Source organism: Centruroides sculpturatus, unplaced genomic scaffold (genome assembly GCF_000671375.1).
Source record: "Centruroides sculpturatus isolate CEXI.00-Female unplaced genomic scaffold, Cexi_2.0 scaffold138, whole genome shotgun sequence".
NCBI lineage: Eukaryota > Metazoa > Arthropoda > Arachnida > Scorpiones > Buthidae > Centruroides > Centruroides sculpturatus.
The window spans coordinates 160,520-180,534 of record NW_019384434.1 but is presented as its reverse complement, the minus strand read 5'-3'; the positions used below and the strand labels follow the sequence as shown (position 1 = coordinate 180,534).

The following is a 20,015-nucleotide window of genomic DNA, read 5'->3' as shown; positions in this document are numbered from 1 at the left end:
TGATGTCTTGGCAGTGTGCAAAGTCTTCCAGTTCATTGGTATTTTCTGGAGACCAGGTTAGTCAAACCTCAGTTTTCAAACCTAACACATTCCTAAAAATTGTTCAAAAACTGATCTGTTCTCAAACTGAAACAAATTTTCTCATAAGAAACAGTATAATATTGATTAATCCATTCTGGACCTCCAAAACAGTTTTTTTAGCCTTTTTAGCTGTATTTCTTACATAAAAATGCCTAAATGTAATATTATCTATATATAATTAATATATTAATTAATTTATTGTGTTTATTAAAATTGATTAAATTAATTAATTTTAATTTAAATCAAAGCAAGTGAAACATAATATTTCAGAAAGAGTGTGGATAAAGTAATTATCGGTCTTGATTGATTTGGTTATAATTCATCTAGGCAGAGTCAAGTTTTCTATAGCACTTTTTTGTAAAGGGATGGTTACAGTTGTCAATGAACATTTTGCTTTATATATATATATATATATATATAAAGCGAAAATAGATAGGTGCACTTTGAAATGACACACTTTATATACCACATAGTGTTTGTTATTTTGTTTAATGGAAGTAAAGTTTAAATCAGTCCTGGTTTAAATTAATTCCTGACAAATTACATCCATTGCCAGAAGTGTGAACAATTCTTTATAGTTGGAAGACATTGTGATACTATGAGATACAGTGTTGAAATTACAACAGCTGATCACTTGATCATCTCCAGTCAAAGAACTAGACATCCCAATTTCCCCTGAACAATTAATCTGTGCATGTCAAAAATGACTAACAAGATATTTTGTAGAAAAATGTTTTGCTTGATCAGTATATTTATGCACACCATCAAACAAAGTGAATTTGCTTGACATTACAATGTTTTAGCTTTAAAAAAATATTTTGTATAAAAACATTTTTGCAGTATCAAAATGTGTTCAGCCTATGTATATATATTTTATGTGAAGTTTAAATATTCAATATAAAAACTGTGAATAAAAGATAGCCACTCTAAAATTAGAGGTGTTGAGTTGATTTATATTGTTCTTATTTTAGGCAATATTTTTGCGTATTATATCTGTTATTGTAAATATTTTTATTTTTACATTTCATCTTATATTGTTTTATTGTATTTTGTTATTTTATTGTATCATGTGGTTAATTGTTATCAGAGGGTGGAAATCAAATGGAAACTGTCTCTGGACATTTCCGTTTGTGTCATCTTAATTACTGTTGAATTGTTTGTGTAGTTTTTAACGTGGTAGTGTATAATTGTTAAAAGGGGGATGAAAATCAACTGTCCACAAACATTTTCTTAATGTGTATAATAAATAAATAAATTTTTCAGACACCTAGTAGCATACTTTTACAAAGAATATAAGTATGGTTAATGATATTAATGCAGTTTTATCTAAGAAGTGCCTATGCTCTTCTTAATACTGCTTCCTGATACCTACTTGTGTTTATTGGTTATTCTATATCTTACTTTATAATTTTAATTTAGTTAAAATTATCAGTTCATTTGCTTACCTTACAAATTTTTGGATTAGTAAACGATTCATTCAGTGCATGTAAATGATCTCTTAATTCTATAGTATCAACTACATAATCCTTTTTCCTTGTGGATATCTGCATTAGACAAGTGATTCCTTGGAATGTTCGATAAGAATGATGCTATATAATAAAAAGTAACAACAGATCAGTCATATTTATAAGTTTAAATTCATAAAATCTTTAATTAACAATTATATCTATAAATATATTCAAACAATAGTTATTTCTCTGTGCTTTATGTATTTACAAAGCATACTTAATAGCACACTTCATACTATGAGATACTATTAAAAGTTTCTAATACAAAAATTAAATGCTAATCATATACTACAGACACATAAATTGTTGCCATTAAATTAATGCATATCATCTCTATGTCCTCTACTGGACTAGTTAATGAAGGTTAATGTTGTCACCGACTCATCATATAACTTGTTTGGGTGATAAAAAGTTTCTCAATGTTAAATCTCTTCATGAGTGGCTCACTTTCCAAGATGCACTGAAGCTTTCAGCCTATTAAGTGGCCCTCTTCAGGGATAAGAACAAGTTTGATTAAATTTAAAAGACTGAATAAATTTCTTCAGGTGAGAGATGGTTGAGTTTCTAAACATTTGAAGAATCTAATGTCTAACTGGCCTACATTAGATGTCAACATAGATCTCTAACATCTAAAGTGAAAGAACGTACTTACAATATTGAGAAAACCACACAACTGCTTCGGTCTGATTTGCCAGTGAACCTGGTGTGTTACATTGCTGGGACAGAGCTAGGTTGTTAGGAATAATCTCTGATAGATCAAAATCTAAGACTTATGAAACTGAAAAGTTATGAACAAGCAAAATGGAGGGTGCGTTAAATTAATAATAAAGACAAGTCACACCTTCCTAATGTTTTGCAAGCTTTTCTCAGCATATATGCTATATAAGAAATGTGGACAGACTATGAACAAATATTTCAGTTGTGTATGAAATTTAACATTAATCTTGAATTTTTATTGTTTGAAATGTTTCCTTGCATTTTGAATCTGAATTAAATGATATTGGTTGTTGGCTTTTTAAAAATAAAAATTTTTTCAATGTATAGAAACTCAACTATCTTTTACCTGATAAAATTTATTTTATCTTTTGAATTTAATCAAACTTGTTCTTACAGCTGAAGAGGACTACTTAAGAAGCTGAAAATTATTATATGCTGAAGAAACTATCTGCTAAAAGTAGTGTTTGAGGTGCTTTTAAGGTAATTTGTTTGGTGTATTTTTCTAGTCATACAATGGTGATCATAATGTGAGAATCTGGGGGCTGTTTTTCTATAATTTGTGACAAAAAGAAACTTTTCTTTATTCCCATCCATTTCCCACGAATTTAAAAACAGGAGATGATCAAATGTTAATTTAACTGTCAACAATCGACTACCACACACAACCAGTCTGTGAGAAGCCAGGGGTAGAGCATCAAACTCTAAATCCCTTTGATTGGCAATGGGTTGGTAAAACTCGCTCAAGTCACTGGATGGCTGTATCAAAATAGAAGGACTATAAATCAAGTGGAAAGGATTAGCGAGGTCGTCAATAAGGTGCCAGCAATCCACGAGTAAGAGCAGCTATTTTAAAATTCAACAAGTTTAATAAAGCTAAAGGTTACAAACATAAATCCAGACGCAAGGAATACAGTTCTCTCAATCTAATACAAATCACTAGAGAGCATTTTTTCTATCAAGTGAGCATTATGCCTACCAATAACTATTTCTGCCTGAGAGAGAGAGCATACACAAGATCAGTCATATATCATCTCTGTGCAGCAGGGGATGTAACCCTGTAGGCTAATTAACTGGGGAGAGGCGCTTGGATTCCATGTACTCCCTTTGCAAAGTTAGAGATAAATCCATAGAAACTTGCTCACATTGGAGGAGACAATACAAAGTAGAAAGTTAGCTCCCTGTAGAACAATTGTCTCTGATGAATGGATGTCTGGCCATTATATCAAAGGTTTAGTATTTCCTTTGATTGTTTTTAGATTTCCCCTATGGACTAAGTTAAGTGTCAATTTTCTCATACTTTACTACAATAGATTGTTTTAACATATTTTCGTTATTTTCGCAGGTTGATGCAAGGGAAAAGAGCTTGTTGACAGTTAAGTTAACATTCAATATTCTTCCATTTTTAACTCTGTGGGAAGCATACGATAAAAGGGAAAGTTTCTAAAACATATCTTTTCACTAAAAATTAGAGAAAAATGGCCCATGGATTCTCATAAGTCCCTTCCCCCTCTCATCAACTTGAGAAAGTATTGAAAATACATTAAAACAATCAGTTGTTTTAATTTATTTTTACAATCAGTTGTTTTAACAATGTCAACTTTCTCACACTTTGTTTTGACATTTAACCAAGTCCATGGGGAACAATCAAAAGAAAACAATCAGAACAATCAAAAGAAATACTAAATCTACTAGTCGATTTTGTTCAATTCTCACTGCCCTACTCAGCCCGTAGGGGACACATTCAAAAGTGTTGTCACTCCAAAATAATAAGTCAGAACACCAAATTCCCACACTTGAGAGGGATATAATGGCCGCATACCCGACCTTTGGTGCAGATATCCCCAGAAGCCATAGATAGTCTTGGCTCGTCTCGCCATACACAAGGTGGCTTTCCCCTTAGATGGGTGACCACTAACTCAAATGCAATCAGCCCCTAAGGAACATCTTTAACTTTGTGAATTGTAGAAGTGTTGTCCCAGGCCTCCATGAATAATTTGCTGCAGAAACAATCAGCACTACCATAAAGAGGTATAATAATTACCCGATTTATGTAAACTCTCTCTCGGTCTGTTAGCCAATAAGCAGAAATGCAATATCCTAGAATCTTGTTGCAAGTTTGTATTCATTTAGTTTATATTAAATTTGTTGATTTTTACAATGGTAACTCTTACTTGTGTATTGCAGACTCATATTGGCATATCCACCCCCTCGTTGCTCGAATCCCAGCCATCCAGCGACAATTGAGCAAGCTTTACCAACCTGATGCCGATCAAAGGGTTTAGAGTATTACTCTGTACCCCAGGCTTCTCACAATAACCTACACTCTTGACCATTACTAGAATTTTATAAGTCAATTTGTAACCACATTGTGGCTTTCTTGAGTGTGAAACTCTTAGCCATTGCAGTTGCAGTTATCTGCACAGTTAAAAATTGTAAAATTTGACAACAGTTAAAAGGAGTTTCCTGTTGTTACAAGTCAGATTTAACAGCACTCTGAGTTGGTCTTGTCTGTTGCACCGCCAATTCATGGCATTGTAAAGCCTGCCAGATTCCTTGCAGTACTTTCTACTTTTGTTTCATCATCTGCTGTTATATATAAAATATTAACAACCTGTCAATTTGCTATTCACTATACTTACTTCTAAATCCACAGCAAATTCTTTTTCTGCATTTAATTCTTTACATAAATCTTCAAATTTTTTAACTGTATCAACATATTCAAAAGGAGTTTCTTCTAATGAAAGTGGAAGCTAAAAAATATGACAAAATAATTAATATAAATTTTTAGATAGTAAAACATCTATTGCAATTAAAAATTATTTGAAAAATTTCAAACCTGGGGTTTGACAAGTGTCAATCGATCTTCTGACGGTTGAAAGTGTTCAATTTCTACTTCATATGGATGACTATATCTGGAAAAAAACCAGAAACTTTTACTTTAATTATTTGAAGCATATCATAAATAAATTAATAACTAATTTGTTTTTACACTTTTATTAATAAAAATATTTATTGAAACATAACATCTTTATTTCTGTAATAATATATTTAATATTTTCTTATATATTTTATTACTTCCATACAGAGAGTCTTCCAAAATAAATGCTATCAATTTAAATTACTGTAAGTATGTTAATTACTATCTGAGAAGTATGCAATGTACATCAAATCAATAGAGTATCCATCTGAGTTTCACCTCCCATCTACATTCAAAGGTCTCATTGTCTACTATCTCTACAGTAGGTACTAATAAGGTTGAAAACGAAAATGGCAACTCCATGACAGAGAAGGCATTTTTGTTGTTCAATTCCCAATCGGAATCACCTGTCATTATGCAACACGAGCAATTTGCAGGGACTGTAAAATTGTGGCTGCCGTGGAGGAGTGACAACGGATATGCTGTAGAGAATGCAGGAAAACTTTGAGTATCAGTTAATTTGTACAGTATGACATGAAGTGCTTGTATTGAGAAAATACGATAAACAAATGTGAAATTTAGACAGTTATCCAATGTTTTAATGCACATTACAATATTCTCAGGTATTTAAACTGGGTTAAATTCTTGTGGAAGACCCTGTATATGTAATAAAAATCTATCTAAAACAGAACTTGATAGCACTGGCCAGAATTTTACATTTTAACAGCCTCGTGTTTTAATGTTTTATACAATATTATATTATGTTTTTATTACTGCAAATAAAAAAAAAGGAAAAGTGTTACATTAGAGAAGCAGTTCTAAATATGACTTATAATTGTCATGCTTCAAAGATACGTTGAAAATGTTCAGTATCCAAGGATTGTTTTATCTGCTTTTTGCCAAACAATATCACTGGCTAATCAACATTTAATTTATTAATTATCATTAACTCTTTAAACATGAAATTTGCCAAAAGAAGAGTTGTTTGACTTGTTTTGCTATACAAATTGTGACCTGAAAGGCCAAAAACAATTTCGTCACCAGGTACATAGAAATAAAACATTTTAAGAAATTACAGAGTTAAACAAAACTAACACAGTTCTTATATATAGTAAGACCCTGCTTAATGCTGATTCGTTATAACACGGTCTGCTCGAAGCCTAAAAAAAGCTCAAAATTTACATCAATTTAAATTATCGTGGCATTTCATTGATTCGTATATAATAAGATTATTTATGAACACGAACCAATCAGAAAAAGGCGGCAAAAAGGTGTACTTTCTTTAAATCTATGTTTATTTGGCGCAATTTAAGAAAAAATATAACATCATGGATGCCATAGGCAATATTGGCTTTGCTTAGCAAGAATTAACCAATAAATGCACGAAGAAGTGTGGAAGAAGTTAAGTTATGGCTAAAGGTATTAAAGAATTCTCAACGAGAAAAGCTTATCGCTGATACATCAGGACTAGGAGATGTAGACGAGCAGGATATTGAGGAGTTACCGCAGGTTTCTGGTGAGAGTATTACCAACGATGACTTTCAAGAACTGGCAGAACAAGGAATTCATGTAGAACTGGAAATAGTGATTCTGAAAACGAAGAACCCAAAAAATTTCTCTACAGATTTCCTTAGTAAAAAACTCACTACTCACCACACCTATATATCAAACACAACCACTGAACCAATTTACGGTGTGAAACAATCCACTAATCATAAAAAACAAACGTTTTCGAACCCCTTCTGGGCTCTTCATCAGGTTTTAGCTCGTAAATTCGATTAACGAATGTTGTTCAAATAACTTTGTTCCTGCGATCGAATAGTTCTCGATCGAACGGCATGCGCGACATATAATTTTAAAAGAACTATTCGATCACAGGAACGAAGTTATTTGAACAACATACGTCAATTGAATTTACGAGCTAAAACCTGATGAAGATCCCAGAAGGGGTTCGAAAACATTTGTTTTTTTATGATTAGCCGATCGTTCCACACCGTAAATTGGTTCAGTGGTTGTGCTTAGTAAAACTTTGGTAACGATAACCAAAATTGTTGATCAAATTATAGCGAATGATCCAGATTTTGAAAGGAGTGCAAAAGCAAAACGAGGCATTTTGGATGCAATCTTCTGCTACTGACATTTGTTTAAGGAAAGAAAAAGTGACAAATGAAACTTCACGACTATTGCAAAAACACACAGAATTTCAGAAAAGTCGAAACCTTTGTCACAAAAAATCAACTTTACATTTCTGTGTGCATTTGTTTATGTGTTATTTAACATATTTTTATATTGATTTGCAAAATTATATAACTTAAAATTAAGGTAAAATTTGTTTATTTTTGGTTGCCTGTTCCCCTTTCCCTATTTATTCTATGTTAAAATGACTTTGTTTAACGCTGTTTCGTTTAGTGTTTTGTCATCTAGGAACACATCTGCATTAAGCATGGTCTTACTGTATATATATAGCTGAATGTGTGTCTCTGTTTGTCTGCTATAGAAATTGAAGGCAAATTGTGTACATGGCTCAAGGGGATCAAATTGACATAGCTTTTCAAAAGAAGTTCAATGGTGCAATTTAAAATTGCTAAAATAGCACATCTGCTTTGTTATTAATTACAATATATGAATATATAATTGGCAAGAGAGCCCGTTCCCACTTCAACATAGGTATGCTGTGCCATTTGTAACCTTACGGATGTCGGGGATTGAGAGTTTGATAATTTCCTCTGCAAAAAAGGAATCAAAATTGTGATTCAATGTTTCTATTGCAAGGATCCAAAATTAGTAATTAACATAACACCTTATTTTATTCTTTAATTCTGTCTCTTACTTAGGCCTAATATCCTTCCATACATCATCATCTATCTTTTTGAGATTTTCCCACTGGATAATGTTAATGTGTCATCTTATTTCCTGGACTTACTACCAAAATTTGGATTGGCCATTAAATCGAAAAACTTAAAATAATTTAATTTTGTGAAATTCAATCTGTAAAAAAGGATAGGTTAAAAATCTCACATCAGTCAAACAGAAAATCAATAGTTACAACGCAAGTCAATTAGCAGGATAACTAGATAGGTAACACTGAGAAACTCGAGATAATGTTTATTGATGTAATTAGCCTGGGCAATCAGTCTGAGCAATAATATGTCATAAATGAAAGATTATAAGTGATTTATTGTTGAGGAAAAAAAAATGATGAAAAGTTCAGATAAAAATAAAAGTGTAATAAAGAAATTAAATTACACTAAAGTAAAGTAAATAAATAAAGTAAACTAAACAAAAAAATAAGAAATAAAGGAATAATAAAATAAAATCAGTTTGCATTTAAGCAAAAAAGTTTTGGTTAAATTGAAGTTGCTGGTTAAAAGAAGCTGCATTTGAGATTTCAATTTCTATAAGTTTTGCCAATTTAGAATAAACTTGATTCCTGGACAAACAAATGGCCCTGTTTAAGCACATCAGCTTCACCTTCTTAACCTATTCAATGTTGAAATTTTTATTTGTTGCCTGTGACACCATGTTGAATTTTCATCGATGTTAAGCATATTTTTTTTTTAAAATAATAATCGTGTTAACTGTATCATAAAAAATTATTTTTTTATGTTTCACAAACAATATATATATATATTTATATTGAATAATATAAAAATGAAAAAAATTTTATTTTAAAAGCTCGTTTTAATATAAAAATTGTGACATGAAGCGACATCTAGTATCAAAAACATTTCAATGTAAACACGGAAATATTTGGGATCACCCACGCAGGTCAATGAGGTCAACCTGAATATTTTCGGGATCAACGAAGGACAGGTTAAGAAGTAGTTCGCTATCAGGTGGGAAATAAATATGAAAAAAAAAAAAAGCATTTGTCCAGGAAGCAAATTTATTCTAAATTGGCAAAACTTATAAAAATTAAAAACTTGTTGTTTCTACTTAATCCTGAAATCTTCACATTTGAATTTTGTCCAATCTGGACTGAAGGAATTGCACCTGAAACATAACATCAATGAGTTGTCTGACACGACTAAAAATATATATTTGAAATAGTTACATAAAAGTTGAAAATTTCCAATGGAATGAGAGGAAGGAGTTGAACGTAACTGCTGACATGTTGACAAAAAGAAATAACATTTCCTTTAAATCAATACAGACCTGAACATGCAGTTACAGTAGAGACAATCAGAGAGTTGGGTAATGTGGCACCATCTAATGAGAATGAGGGACATAAATCTGGTCCCTTTTTCTTAGAACTCGGATAACTTTTCCATAATTTGACCAAAATTCACCAAACTCTGGAAAAATATCAAGCAACTGTGTGACTTTATATTCCAAAACACAACACCCAAAAATGTCAAAATACTTTTTTGTTATTAAACATCAAAGAGACAAAAGTCAACACTTGTTTTTTTGAATATCTTTTTTCAGAGTTAATTATATTTTTCAAAAAGTAATTATTCACATGCCAGAGTTCTACTAAGCATTTTGACACCAAAATCATCAAAATCTAATGTGGGAATTTTTAAAAAAATCGGACAGGAAAGTGCAACTATTACCCCCAGTAGTCTGGGCTTCGCCCAGGCAATTATTGTTGGTCTTAACCTAAATCATCCCTTGTGAACAGTACTTATTATATGATCACTATACCCAGATAAGATAATTTTTCACACTCTTTTCCATCACAAAAAGGATGTGCAAAGATATCAATTATGCAACTAAAGACAATATATAAAATATTCCTATATTTTGTTCTATATTTCTATTATAAAGTATTTGTATATTTACAAAAATAAAAATAATGGTTACTTTCTAGTACGAATCACACTCAGCCAGAACCAATGCACTGATAAACACTTTAATAAGCTTTTACTGGAACATCTAATAATATGGGGAAGCAAAGACTATAATGACATTTGCAGACATATTTTGTCAAAATAACTTTGGGTTAATACAGATGAATAGCAAAAATGGTTTAAATAATATAATCATAGAAGCAGCTGTATTGCTTCATCAGAATGCACCGTACCATAGCCTGATGAGTGCAATGTGCATCAGTCACAAACTTGCTAGTGAATATCAAAACAAATTTTAGTATGTCGTAGTTCACAAGTATGCTGTTTGATGCATACTGGAATGTACCCAATGCTGTTGTAGAATTATATCTATACATTTCATATCATCAAATATATATACAGTACTGGAATTTTATTATTTTATTCAAAACATATTGTTATTACAAATATAGTTTTAATTTACATCAAAAATATTCAAAAATTTTTTTAATATCCACATTCAACTGATTTCCAAACCAAACACTGCAAATAATTCCCATTTGTGTTCTACTGACATGCTATCAATGGAGAAATTTTTGATAAGAATATATATCCCTGGTAATTCTTATCAGAATAGAAATATTTTAGTACATTTTAGAATGTATTGTAAAGTGTAATTAAGTAATAATATAACTAAGATAAATAATAGAGTATCTACATAATTTCATATCTCCTACACTAACATTAAAAAAAATTATTTCATGGATATGATATCATTTAATGGTTCCAGGTCATTGAAAACTCTTCCAAATAATATTATTATATTCTAATAGTTTAAAACCAAAAATAAAGCAAACAAATTCATTAGTTTGATGTTGGATTAGATGAATTAATCATAATCACTTTCATTGAGAGGGCTTTTGTCATATTGCTTTCAAATAAAAAGTGCTTATGTCCTTGTTATTAATAAAATATTTCTCTCTTTCATGTGCAAATGAAGATTTTCAAAAAGAAAAATGTTAAACAATTTTGATACAAAAAATAAAAATTTCAAACAGTACATAAGAAAATAAATGGTACAAATGCAGGTCTGAATGAGGAAGTAGGACCTTATCAGAGCTGTAGACCATGCCTGTAGAAGTAAAATTGTCCAAGGAACTAATGGTCTACATGTAATCCTGTGCATGAAATACCCCTGAAATCACCCTATCTCGAATCTTGGAAGACCATAAAAGTAGAGTGAAATTTAAAAATGAAAAAATCCAAAGCTATTTCTAAAAACAATGCTAAAAATTAACTGTTTCCATCCACTTTAACAGAGACGACTAAATGCTCATAAAACATGACAAATGCCACCATACTGACTACTTCTGATACATGATTGGAGTCATGCTGTGCACTTTATTAAGTCTGTCATGCATTTCACGAAAGCTTCACAGGAAGTGAGGGGTCCAAATTCTTCATACAGAACAATTTTACCAAATAAATGCGGTATATAATTATCATTTCATCAACACTTACTTTACAGTATCTAAATAAAGCTTAATTATTTCAATTAAATTTCTTATGACTGCTGTTATATATATATTGTAAAGTCTTTGTAAATCCGCACTTAAAATGTAAATTTTAATATTGGCGGTAGACTATCACACAGCTTTAGCCAATGATTTCACTTTATTCTATTACTATAGATGCATTTCGGTCCTTTTCTAAAAAAGGTCCCTCTTCAGTACTATAAAATACAAAAGTTTACATAAACTTTTTCAGCAAGTAAATATTTAACATAACAATAAATATTTTAGTATTACAATACCATTTGAGTACACAGTTTTATTTATACATCCCTTTAGCACTTTTATCTTGAGCGCACTAAATTATTTTTATTTATGTCTTGCTGTAATAAATTTTACTCTATATTAGATCTAACAATTATACTCAANAAATCCGCACTTAAAATGTAAATTTTAATATTGGCGGTAGACTATCACACAGCTTTAGCCAATGATTTCACTTTATTCTATTACTATAGATGCATTTCGGTCCTTTTCTAAAAAAGGTCCCTCTTCAGTATGTATGTATTTTTCTATGATAGTCCATGAACTGTCTTTTTTATTAATTGTACACAATAAAAACACTCCACTGGTAACTATTTAACTGCTCTTTGCACACTATAAACCACTTTGATAATAACTGTTCACAAGTACATTGTTGGAGTCTCCAACAATGTACTTGTGAATATTATAAAACCAACAATGTAAATATTATAAAACCAATTAATAATGCCATCTATGTGGTTGCAACTGTTAATCCATGTTATCATAAAAGGACTTCCAGGCTGCTGATAAACCATCAGCATCCCTGTGATTGATGCAGTGTGCAGTCATTTGCGCTTTGTGTATCTCTAGTTTTTCCAGGTGTCTCACTGCTTGCATGGATCTTGTAGGTTTAATAATTGCCGCTTGATTCCAGTATACTGTGATGTCCTGCTGCTTTGCAAATGCTGTGAGGACCATACTATCAATGCTTCTATTCACTGAGTATTTGTGCTCATCCATCCTTTTCTTCAAGTTTTACATCATTGCCCCTATATATATTAGGTTGGAGTTAAATCTATGGTATTTTATAGGAATAGAATATATCCCTATCATGCTATTACGCTTATATTTTCTCTTATCGTTTCTTAAAAGCCTGTACACAGTAGGATTAAGCCTATAAATAATAAAAGCTTATAAAACATACTCTGCTTTATAAGCTTAATCAACAATAATCCTTATGGATTAACAGTGGAGCTAGACCAAGAAAGTGAGAATAGTGTTAGATTTAACAATAACATCCAGAGAGAGTGAGATCAGAACGAATATATACCGTAATCCGGTTTATCAGCCAGTTATCATCCCTAAGAATTCATCAGATCCAGAACACATCAAATTGGCAGCTTTTCAATTATGGATAAAAAGAGCTTACACACATTGCACCAGCATGTGTGTAAGCTCTTTTTACATATAAAGAATTGGATTATATATGGAGCACAGTGGTGCAACAAGGATACAGAAAATAAATTTAAAAACTCACGCCAATGTTCGTATAACTTATGGATACAAATTCACTGAGTTCAGCGTTAATAAAGTTTCTTTAGTATTAACACAAGCACTTTCGACGAATGTATAATCGTCGTCTTCAGGTGAAAAGAATAAAATTTTAACGAGACAAACGTGCAGAATATTCCAAAGGAACAAAATATTTAAAATCAAACAGGCGTCCGGAAATTCCGTTAAGAACGTGCAAAAAGGATACAGAAGAAGGGTAATCGATACACTTATAACAAAGATGCAGAAACAAAACAGATAGCAGCGAGGGGCTGAACAAAGGGAATTACTATCCATTTCTAAATAAAATCATTAAACAAGTTGCCAGAAATAGGAATATAAAAATAATTTATAGGCGTAATCCTACTGTGTGCAAGCTTTGAAGGAACGATAAGAGAAAATACGAGCGTAATAGCATAACAGGGATATACTCTATTCCTATAAAATACCATAGATTTAACTCCAACCTAATATATATAGGGGCAACGATGTAAAACTTGAAGAAAAGGATGGATGAGCACAAATACTCAGTGAATAGAAGCATTGATAGTATGGTCCTCACAGCATTTGCAAAGAAGCAGGACATCACAGTATACTGGAATCAAGCGGCAATTATTAAACCTACAAGATCCACACAAACAGTGAGACACCTGGAAAAAACTAGAGATACACAAAGCACAAATGACTGCACAGTGCATCAATCACAGGGATGCTGACGGTTTATCAGCAGCCTGGAAGTCCTTTTATGATAACATGGATTAACAGTTGCAACCACATAGATGGCATTATTAATTGGTTTTATAATATTTACTTGATGTATACTTTTCGTTTATTTTTAATTATTTGGTTTATACTTTTCATTTTTGAGAACAGACATGCTCTTTACCATTAACTTGTGCATCTGCGCTTTGAATTTTTGTATTATTCGAATACTTTGTTCGTTATATAGATGGAATCTGAACTGAAGAAGATTGCTTAAATCAGTCAAAAACGTTTTTAATGTATTAAACGTTGTGCTGGACTAGCAAAAGGTGTTTGTTTATTTTTAAAATTTCACATAAACTTTTTCCACTGCACAGTAATTTTTTAGACACCTTATACATGTATACATATAAATTAAATATTTCATTATTGAAAGGAATAGGAATGTTTTGTTACGAACGAAAAACAATGTATGGATATAGACATGTAAATAATCTATCCACTGTACATATATTTATATAATAGCAGCAATAAAAGGATTCTGTTCAGTGAATCATTATTAATTTTTACAAGATTTTAATATTGAGAATTGAGAAATATGAGGATTTTTCTTTAATTTTATTATAGGAAACTTGCTTTTTTAAATATACAGAATATATAACAATTTTATTTATTATATATTTTTTAAAATATATAGTTTATCATGTATTCTTAGTGTTGTTTACAATAAATGATTTATCTAAACATTTATAAAAAATTTCAAGTAATAAATTACTGTTTTATTTCTTTTATAGATTTTCTTTTTAAGTTTTTGGTAATAGGAAGTGCAGGAACAGGAAAATCTTGTCTGCTGCACCAGTTTATTGAAAATAAATGTAAGTCTTTTTTGTCATAAAAAATTCTTTTCCCAAATATTTCCAAAGAAAATACAGTAATTTTAGTAACAATTCGGTTCGGTTTCTTGATTTATCTTGCATTTGTCTGATGAAATTTTGGTAATAAACAATGTTTCCAAGTGCAAAATCAGATAAAATGTAACATTTTACTTTGATCAGTTGTAAAAAACATGTGTATAATAAACAAGAATATTTTTTAAATATCTAAAAAGTTTTAAATTTATTTAATATATATTCATAAAAATAACAGTTTTTTTATGAATATAACTGTGATGTCCTGCTGCTTTGCAAATGCTGTGAGGACCATACTATCAATGCTTCTATTCACTGAGTATTTGTGCTCATCCATCCTTTTCTTCAANAAAATTTACATTTTAAGTGCGGATTTACAAAGACTTTACAATATATATTAATTATTTCTGTTATGTATCTGGATAAAACAACAGACAGACAATTCAGACATTTATGTAATGTGCTCTACAGCTTTCTACTCTAGAATGAAAGTTAAACTTAACCGAATTGATATTCATGTACTGTTAAATAGTTTTGATTTTAAAAGCTATTTCCTTTCTGTATGAAAACTACACTTAACAATTAAGAAATAAGTACAAATCTACACTATATTAAATTCTGAAGTAGGTATAAAAGATTGAACATTTATAATAAAAATCTAAAATTAGTATGGGCTCATATAAATTAATACATAATTACAAAAGAATACATAAACTTACGATTCTTCTTCCCCAACTTTTTCATATAAGATGGAAAGTGGCTTTATCGAATTGGGTTTTTCTTTTATAATGGGAACGAAACAAGTGTTCGAATTGTCGACTTTTCTCGCAAACTTGATCTGAGGTCTCATAATATTTTTTGCTGTCAGAAGTTGAAACTGTTGAAACTTTGAAGGTTTACTCTGTTAGAAATGAAAAATTCAAAATTTTAAAAATTTAATACCATAGTTTCTGATAATTCAAACTTATGATTAAAATACAAAATCTGTACTAGAATATGTTATTAAAATATATATGTATACAGATAAAATATCAATGTAAATTGATATTTTATCTGTATACATATATATTTTAATTTGTATACTAATTTCTTAAATAAACAATATTAATAATTTGCATAAAAGTGAGATCTTTAAAAAAAATTTTAAAGTAGTTATTGTCTTTAAAAAAATGACTTTTACAGTAGAATCCACTTGATCTAATCACAGACATTGTTATCAGAATTATCACAGTATGAAAGTATATCAAGTTAAAATATACTTATAAAACTCTGCTAACTATAATCAAAGTTTCAGTTAGTTATCATTATCTTTGTGTAAAAGAACATTGTTAAGAAATCTTTTTGTGTTATCAATCTCCCATATGGCTAAAAATACACATTACATCTTAATCAATACTTTAAAACTTAAGCATAAAGTTAAAACTAGGTTCCCATTGGCATATGAATCAGTACCAAGTGGAGAGGAACTGCCAGTTCATCTTCTTTCAGCAAGTGTTTGACCCACCAACTTCTCAAAAGTAATGTTCAAAATCATTTTAACCAATCATGCCATAATTTAGTTTGTGTTATGTAGTATTAACAAAACAATATTTATTTTCAGTTAGGGTTCACAAAGTGGTTTGTATGACAATGTAAACTGAACTTAAACATTATTCATTTCAATTCTTTTAACTCCTTTGTTCCCATTGACGTATATATATGTCAAGCCTGCATAGCCTTACGAAAAACGTGGTCTTTAAGGCCAATTTTGAAATTTTTTTTTTTGAATTTTTGGAATGTTTTTTAGGTCCCCAAATTTTTTCAAAATTTTTTGCCCGCGCGAAAAAATTTTTATTGCGATTTTAATTAGCCTTTAATAAGGCTCGATTAAGGCTCAGTTGTTTTTTAATGGGAGTTTTTTATCAAATTTATTTCATGGTTCCTAAGTTGTAGTGCACGGATTTTCATTCGGTAAAGTTATTTAAAGTTAGTTTCTGATGTCAAAAACGACCTCCAATGGTTTTTTAATTTTTTTAATTAATATATTTTTTTAAATATAAAATTAATTAATTAGGGGGGGTCGAAAATCGCAATAAAATTTTTAATTTTTTAAAAATATTTAAGAATTTACGTGTCGGTCATATTCACCCTACTTTAAACCCTTGACCTCCCGCGGAGTACATGGGAATGTCCCGGGAAATGGGACTCCAGCTGTGTTCAAGGTCACCCAGCTGTGTAAACAATGACTCATCAGTGTTAAATTTCACAGAAAGGGGAAACAAAGGAAAATAAAATTTGAAGCTTTTTCTTCAAAATTAACGCATTTCTTTCATTTTTTTTCAGTTTTAAGTATTTTTAATGTATTTTAATATTAATCTTATATCAATTTAATTAATGATCGGGAATGAAGGGGTTAATCACACCAGTATAATAAATTATTACAGGAATGATGTCCTAGTAGATGATGATGGTGATAATTTAAAATAATATTAATGTCACTGAGACATAAGTAATTAACATTTCAATTATTATTTCCTGGCAGTACAATGCTTTAAATTACTGGCATTTCTTATTTCAATTATGCAGTAAATTAATTATACTGGGTGACAATAACTAACCCATACAAGTTTTTTGCATTGTAAATTTATTAAAGAAATGAAAATTAGCAAAACAACAGCAGATAGCAATGACAATACTTTACGTATTAATCAGATATTCAGTCGGTTTCAAAGTGGCCTCCTTTTGCCTTGATGCAGAGCCCAAAACATGTTTCTAAATTCTTGGCGCTAGGCCGCAGCTCTTCTGGAGACAGTTTGTCCCACTCCTGGCACAAGGTTTGCTTCAGTGACTTCAAACTTTTGTGGTGCGCAGGCCCTAGCCTCCAAAATGGACCATACACTGTAGTCTATTGGATTCAGATCTGGTGAGTACGGTGGCCATTCTGCAGACAAGATAAAATCAGGAAAATGAGCCTTGCAGCACTCCCGAGTATTCTTCACCCTGTGTGCCAGCGCTGAGTCCTTCTGAAACGTCCAAAATGCTGCTGAGCCCACTGAAGTACCACAGCCTAGAGCAGTGTTTCTCAATCTCTAACGAATCATCGCCCCCTTCAATAAAACTGTTACCTATTATAGCCCCTTTCACTTCAAAATTCTGATGCCGAGGACCAAGACTAACACCAAATTCGTACTGCATTGAATAGACTAGTGACTAGTATAATGTTATTTGTTTAATTATTGTATGATATAACGAATAAAATATCTAATTATTCTTAATACAATGTTTTACTATATCACCCAGAAAATTGTTTTTCACCCCCAAAATATAAATTGTTACTAACTGCCCCTCAACATGGAAAAACACCCACATGGGGCGATATTGCCCCGTTGAGAAACACTGGTCTACAGATTGTCACGGCGGTACATGTTTTGATTGATTTTGGCCCCTTGATCAACGAAAACAAGGAGTGTCTTGCCACTTGCACAAATTACGGCCCAAACATTGGATTTTGGCGATGTTCGATGACAACTGATCATCAGGGAGTCTCCGCAGACCAGTTCCTGTCATTTTGATGGTTATGTGCCTGAAAAGCTTCTCATCTGTGAAGAGAATGAGCTCCCATTGTTGACCTGTGGCATCTTTGGAGTCACATGCACTTGTTTTCATCAGTGAGGAGCTGATCCTTTTGGAACTTGTAGGCTTGAGTCAGAGTTCCTTATTTGCCATTAACCACACCGATTCGTGATTGATTCCGATCTCACGAGCAATTTTTCTCATGGAGATCTTCGCATGTCAGTCAACTCGCTTTTTGATGATCTTGCAGTTCCTAGACGTGTTGATGGTGTGCTTTCTTCCACATCTGGGATGGTCACCATCATGGCCAAGCTCCTTGAATCGCTGAACTGCATCCGAGACTGTCATTTTGGAAACACCGAGCAAACGAATAATTTCACATTGATGCTTTCCTTGCCAGAATATCTCCAAAATTGCACAATGTTTGTTCGACATCCTTAAAAAAATAAAGAACTAACTCTTATTACACCGAAAGCACATCTATATGGGCAGGAAATCACGGAGAATTAAACAACAGTATGTAAATTGGTTATGGTAAAAAAGTTCAGGTGCAGCATTGCTACAAACTTTGTACGGGTTAATTATTGTCACCCTGTAATTACTAAATCTTCAAGTTGTACACTTTTGATTATTTTAACATGACATCTTACTGTCAGAGTTAACAAAACCAAACTGTCCACTGATTTTAGTGGAGTATATCTAGTAATATGTTTATCTTGCATAACATTATTGGTCAATCACATCAGGATAGGCAACTCCCAAAGTGATTCTATATGAACAAGAAAATTCTATTGCATTAAAATACTTTGTTTACCTTTCTATTCCAACTTGTAGATATTTCTTTATCTAATTTTACGGTGGCAATTATCAATTCCTCTTCTTTCTTCTTACCTGAAGCTTCGTCCAAAAGATTTCCCTGAGTATAAAATATTTCAATTCTTAACAATTTTGTAAATATGAATGAATTGCATTTTCAACATATAAATTTATTATAAATAATACAAATGCAATGAAACATTGGTAGCAAAAATATTAATATGTAACTAAAAACTAAAACTAATGGAAGAAATTCACCCAAAAATGTAACTCTGATGTAATACTACAAGTAGAATAAGTGATAAATATCAAATTTAATTTTAATGATAATACAAATACGCCTACTACACTTTTCTTACTTTATTTGATATCAAAATTCTCTTTCTATAACATGCTTAGGCAATGCCTTTGATTTTATTAGCCTTAGACTAGTGATTAGCAAATCCACTACTGTTGAAAACCAGAAAATATTGGTACTCATGGCTCAATGCCACATTTTCCTGAAAATAAGCCTTAGCATGATTTTTCAGGATTCTCATAATATAAGCCCTACCCCTAAAATAAGCCTCAGTTGGGATCGTCAGACAGATACAGGCAACCCCCCTATAACACTGTTGATTATTCCGTTTTATATGAATTCCATGTTGTACGAGTCACTTAAATTTTACAAATACATGAGCCATTCACAGCCCAGCACACGTATTTGTAAAATCTAAGTGACTCGTACAACATGGAATTCATATAAAACAGAATTATGAACATTGTATAGGGGGTCGACTGTAGTCATATTTAATATGTCTGTTGCAACCCACCACAGATGCATCAAATTATAATAATTATTATTAATATATAATTAAATATTATTATTGACATTAATACTTAAAATAAATGATAATATAAATTACTAGCTGCAAGGACCCGCTTTGCTGGGTTTTTATTTGTATGTAATATAGTTT

The 20,015-nt window shown here is 31.2% G+C and overlaps 1 protein-coding gene across 1 annotated transcript; it reads right to left on the bottom strand.

The window, feature by feature from the left end:
• Positions 1-1,499: 1,499 nt before the first annotated feature.
• LOC111619840 (exosome complex exonuclease RRP6-like) lies at positions 1,500-19,233 on the bottom strand. The gene is made up of 5 exons (XM_023361660.1): positions 19,058-19,233; positions 15,411-15,592; positions 5,143-5,218; positions 4,946-5,056; positions 1,500-1,670 (listed from the first exon to the last, which is right to left on the bottom strand). The coding sequence occupies exons 2-5, from the start codon at positions 15,539-15,541 to the stop codon at positions 1,515-1,517; spliced, it is 474 nt and encodes a 157-aa protein (XP_023217428.1). The 5' UTR covers positions 15,542-15,592; positions 19,058-19,233; the 3' UTR covers positions 1,500-1,514.
• Between the last annotated feature and the right edge of the window lie 782 nt (positions 19,234-20,015).

What these genes read in the sequence shown, in the direction of transcription:
- LOC111619840 (XM_023361660.1), bottom strand. Translation starts at nt 15,541, where the DNA reads ATGAGACCTCAGATCAAGTTTGCGAGAAAAGTCGACAATTCGAACACT. An exon ending in AAAGTTGGGGAAGAAGAATC is followed by an intron (nt 5,219 to 15,410) that starts GTAAGTTTATGT and finishes GTTTTTTTCCAG; the next exon opens with ATATAGTCATCCATATGAAG. An exon ending in TGACACTTGTCAAACCCCAG is followed by an intron (nt 5,057 to 5,142) that starts GTTTGAAATTTT and finishes CATATTTTTTAG; the next exon opens with CTTCCACTTTCATTAGAAGA.